The sequence below is a fragment of the Sinocyclocheilus rhinocerous genome, unplaced genomic scaffold (assembly GCF_001515625.1).
Source record: "Sinocyclocheilus rhinocerous isolate Xijiao unplaced genomic scaffold, SAMN03320098_v1.1 scaffold2371, whole genome shotgun sequence".
Lineage (NCBI taxonomy): Eukaryota > Metazoa > Chordata > Actinopteri > Cypriniformes > Cyprinidae > Sinocyclocheilus > Sinocyclocheilus rhinocerous.
The window spans coordinates 50875-53708 of NW_015647962.1; the positions used below are offsets into that span (position 1 = coordinate 50875).

Genomic DNA, 2834 nt, shown 5'->3' on the forward strand with positions numbered 1-2834 from the left:
GTTATGGGGTATCCTATTTATTATTTTCGGATTTTTTTGTTTGCCCCATTGAAGCATTTCTATTAATATAACTGATTAAGTGGTCAAACTCATTCCATATCAGCAGAATAGTGTGGTACTACAGAAAGTCTATGTCCATAAAACAGGTTCTGAATGAATTATGTTACTGATACCTAATGGTCAAAAGCAATAGCAAAAGTAATAGGTCGATATTATTAAATTGCAGACAAAGATTTTGAATAGCTAGGAATGGTCAAAAGCAATAGCAAAAGTAATAGGTCGATATTATTAAATTGCAGACAAAGATTTTGAATAGCTAGGCTGGCTTGCACACTATATTGCCAAAAGTATTGGGACACCCCTTTCTAATGAACAGGTTTGACTACTTTAGTAATTTCCATGAGTACAAATCTTAATGTTTAAGCATATAATGCTATTCTAAGGAATTGTGTGCTTCTAATTTTATACCAATAGTTTGAACAGGTTCAAACACAACAATGCATCTGTGTATAAGGCAAGGTTAAAAAAAAAGATTGATTGAGTCAGTGTGGAAGAACTTGACTGGTCTGCAGAAAGCCAAGTCCTAATCCCAGCTGAACACCTCTGGTGTGACTTTAAATGCAGACCTTGAGCCAAAAACTCATCACCAAACACCAATGATTTGTACGTACATATGGACAAATGTATTGGGACACCCCCTTCTTTAGAACAGAAAAAGGCACTTCCAAAAACTGTGGCATCAAAGATGGAAACATAATTAATGTATTTAAAAATTGTATTTCCATCTTTGTTGCCACAGTTTTGGAAGTGTCTAAAATTATTGTACGCATATGTACAAGTCATTGGTGTTTGGCGATGAGTTTTTTTTAGTTTTCCCAATACTTTGGGCAATATAGTGTATGTTTGGTGCGGTAGGGGGCCCAACCTCATATTCTTTCATAGGGCCCAAAATTGCTAGCGGCGCCCCTGGTCACAGTGAATATGTTTCAGTGACTTTATGCCTAGAATAAATCTGATGTAAAAAAACAGAGTTGAAATATTGAGATTGACAAGGCTGACAACATGTTAACAACAGTGCAAACAATGAAATTAAAAAGACTGTAAAAGAAGCCTACCTGATGATTTCATCTTCAGATATGATGCAGAGATTATTATTACCACAGTTGGAAATGACACAGCATAACTCTGTTGAACAGAAAGTAAGGGATTCATAATGATTATTTTATTTATTTATTTTAATGCAAAAATGCATAATGGCAATGAAAGCATGACATTTTAATTCCAATAAAAGCAGAATGTTGGCACATTATTATTATTATTATTATTATTATTCAGTATAACCAGTTGACATTTACTGAGGACAAAACTGAATGATAATACCATGTGAAAACATTTAAAAGTGAAACGTTTTTCTTCTTCAGCATTACACACAAGAAAGAGTTCGATATATCAAATAATGTGACTAAGATCAGCATCCTGTTAATTATATCAGAAGGCAGACATGAGGACACAAATGAAGCCATTTCCTGAGAATGAGTCACTGATTATGCTAGCAATTGTCAGTTGAAGTGAATTTGTCTCTGTTTCCTGACAGAAACTCCTGCGCCTGCACTCTGTGGGAAGGGTGAGTTTACATGCAGCACTGGAAAGTGTATAAGCATTAACCTCCGCTGCAATTTCTTCAATGACTGTGAGGACTACGGCTCTGATGAGATCAGCTGCAACAAGAAAGGTGAGTTATTTGTTTATTTGTCAGGGTTTTTTTTGTCAAAACTAAAAGATTGAGGGTCACTGAGTACGTGTTTGTGTTGTTCTGTGTCTCTGAACAGATTCGGGTCTAAATGAATGCCGTAACAACCGCAGTATGTGTGGAGATGAAGGTCACTGTGTGGTGAACAGAACCGACTCGTTCTGCTCCTGCAAACCCGGCTTCCAGAAAACACACCTGCAAACCTGCACAGGTACCGGTACAGCACACACAATAAACGGCTATTAATACATAAACATGCTCTTCTATAGCTGATAAAACTTTAAACCCTTGTATTGCTTTAGTAACTAATGACAGGTTCAAACAAAAGAAAGCACAAGGAATTTACTTTCAATCTCCTACAGATCACATATTCTTTAGGGATTATTAATCAAACACCAATAATGACAAGAAAACTAGAGCACAGCTCAATTAATCCTCTAAAAACAACCATAAACACAAAATTAGGATTAAAAAAAGAACCCCTTTTTCTTGTATCTATTACAAACCTGCTCCTGCAACACCAAACCAAACCAGCAGAATCAAACCAGAATGAATGCATCATATAGTCATTCAGCAGAGGCGATTGTGAAATTCACTTTATGCATCTAATGTTTTTGTGCCTGTCCGTGTTGTCATTATTCTCTCTCAACAGATGCGAACGAGTGCAAGCAGTTCGGGATCTGTTCTCACATCTGCAACAACACTAAAGGCTCTCACAAATGCAGCTGCTCCAAGAACTTCATCAAAGTGAACGACACCTGCAAGGCTGACAGTACGTTTCAAACTAATGCTGCAGTCAGTCAAGCCAAGTCTATCTGTACCGGTTTTCACAATACATATTGTTTCAAGGCAGTTTTTCAGAAAATCCTGATGTTAATTATTAAAATATCTTCATATCTTAATATCAATATCATAATATACTCTTAATATCTGCCTTATAGTCATATTTAGCAGATCTGAACTGATCGATAATATAGATTATTTGCAACAATATAAAGTTATATAAGGTTTATAGTATATATATATATATATATATATATATATATATATATATATATATATATATATATATAATATTATATAT

The 2834-nt window shown here is 35.0% G+C and overlaps 1 protein-coding gene across 1 annotated transcript in view; it reads left to right on the forward strand.

The window, feature by feature from the left end:
• LOC107709508 (low-density lipoprotein receptor-related protein 1-like) overlaps window positions 1-2834 on the forward strand; it is a gene marked incomplete at its 5' end in the record, with an annotated part of 65727 nt that overhangs the window by 44713 nt on the left and 18180 nt on the right. The window contains 3 exons of the mRNA XM_016514001.1: window positions 1595-1732; window positions 1830-1961; window positions 2403-2522. Of these exons, the coding sequence (XP_016369487.1) occupies window positions 1595-1732; window positions 1830-1961; window positions 2403-2522 (390 nt within the window). The remainder of the gene's footprint in view (window positions 1-1594; window positions 1733-1829; window positions 1962-2402; window positions 2523-2834) is intronic.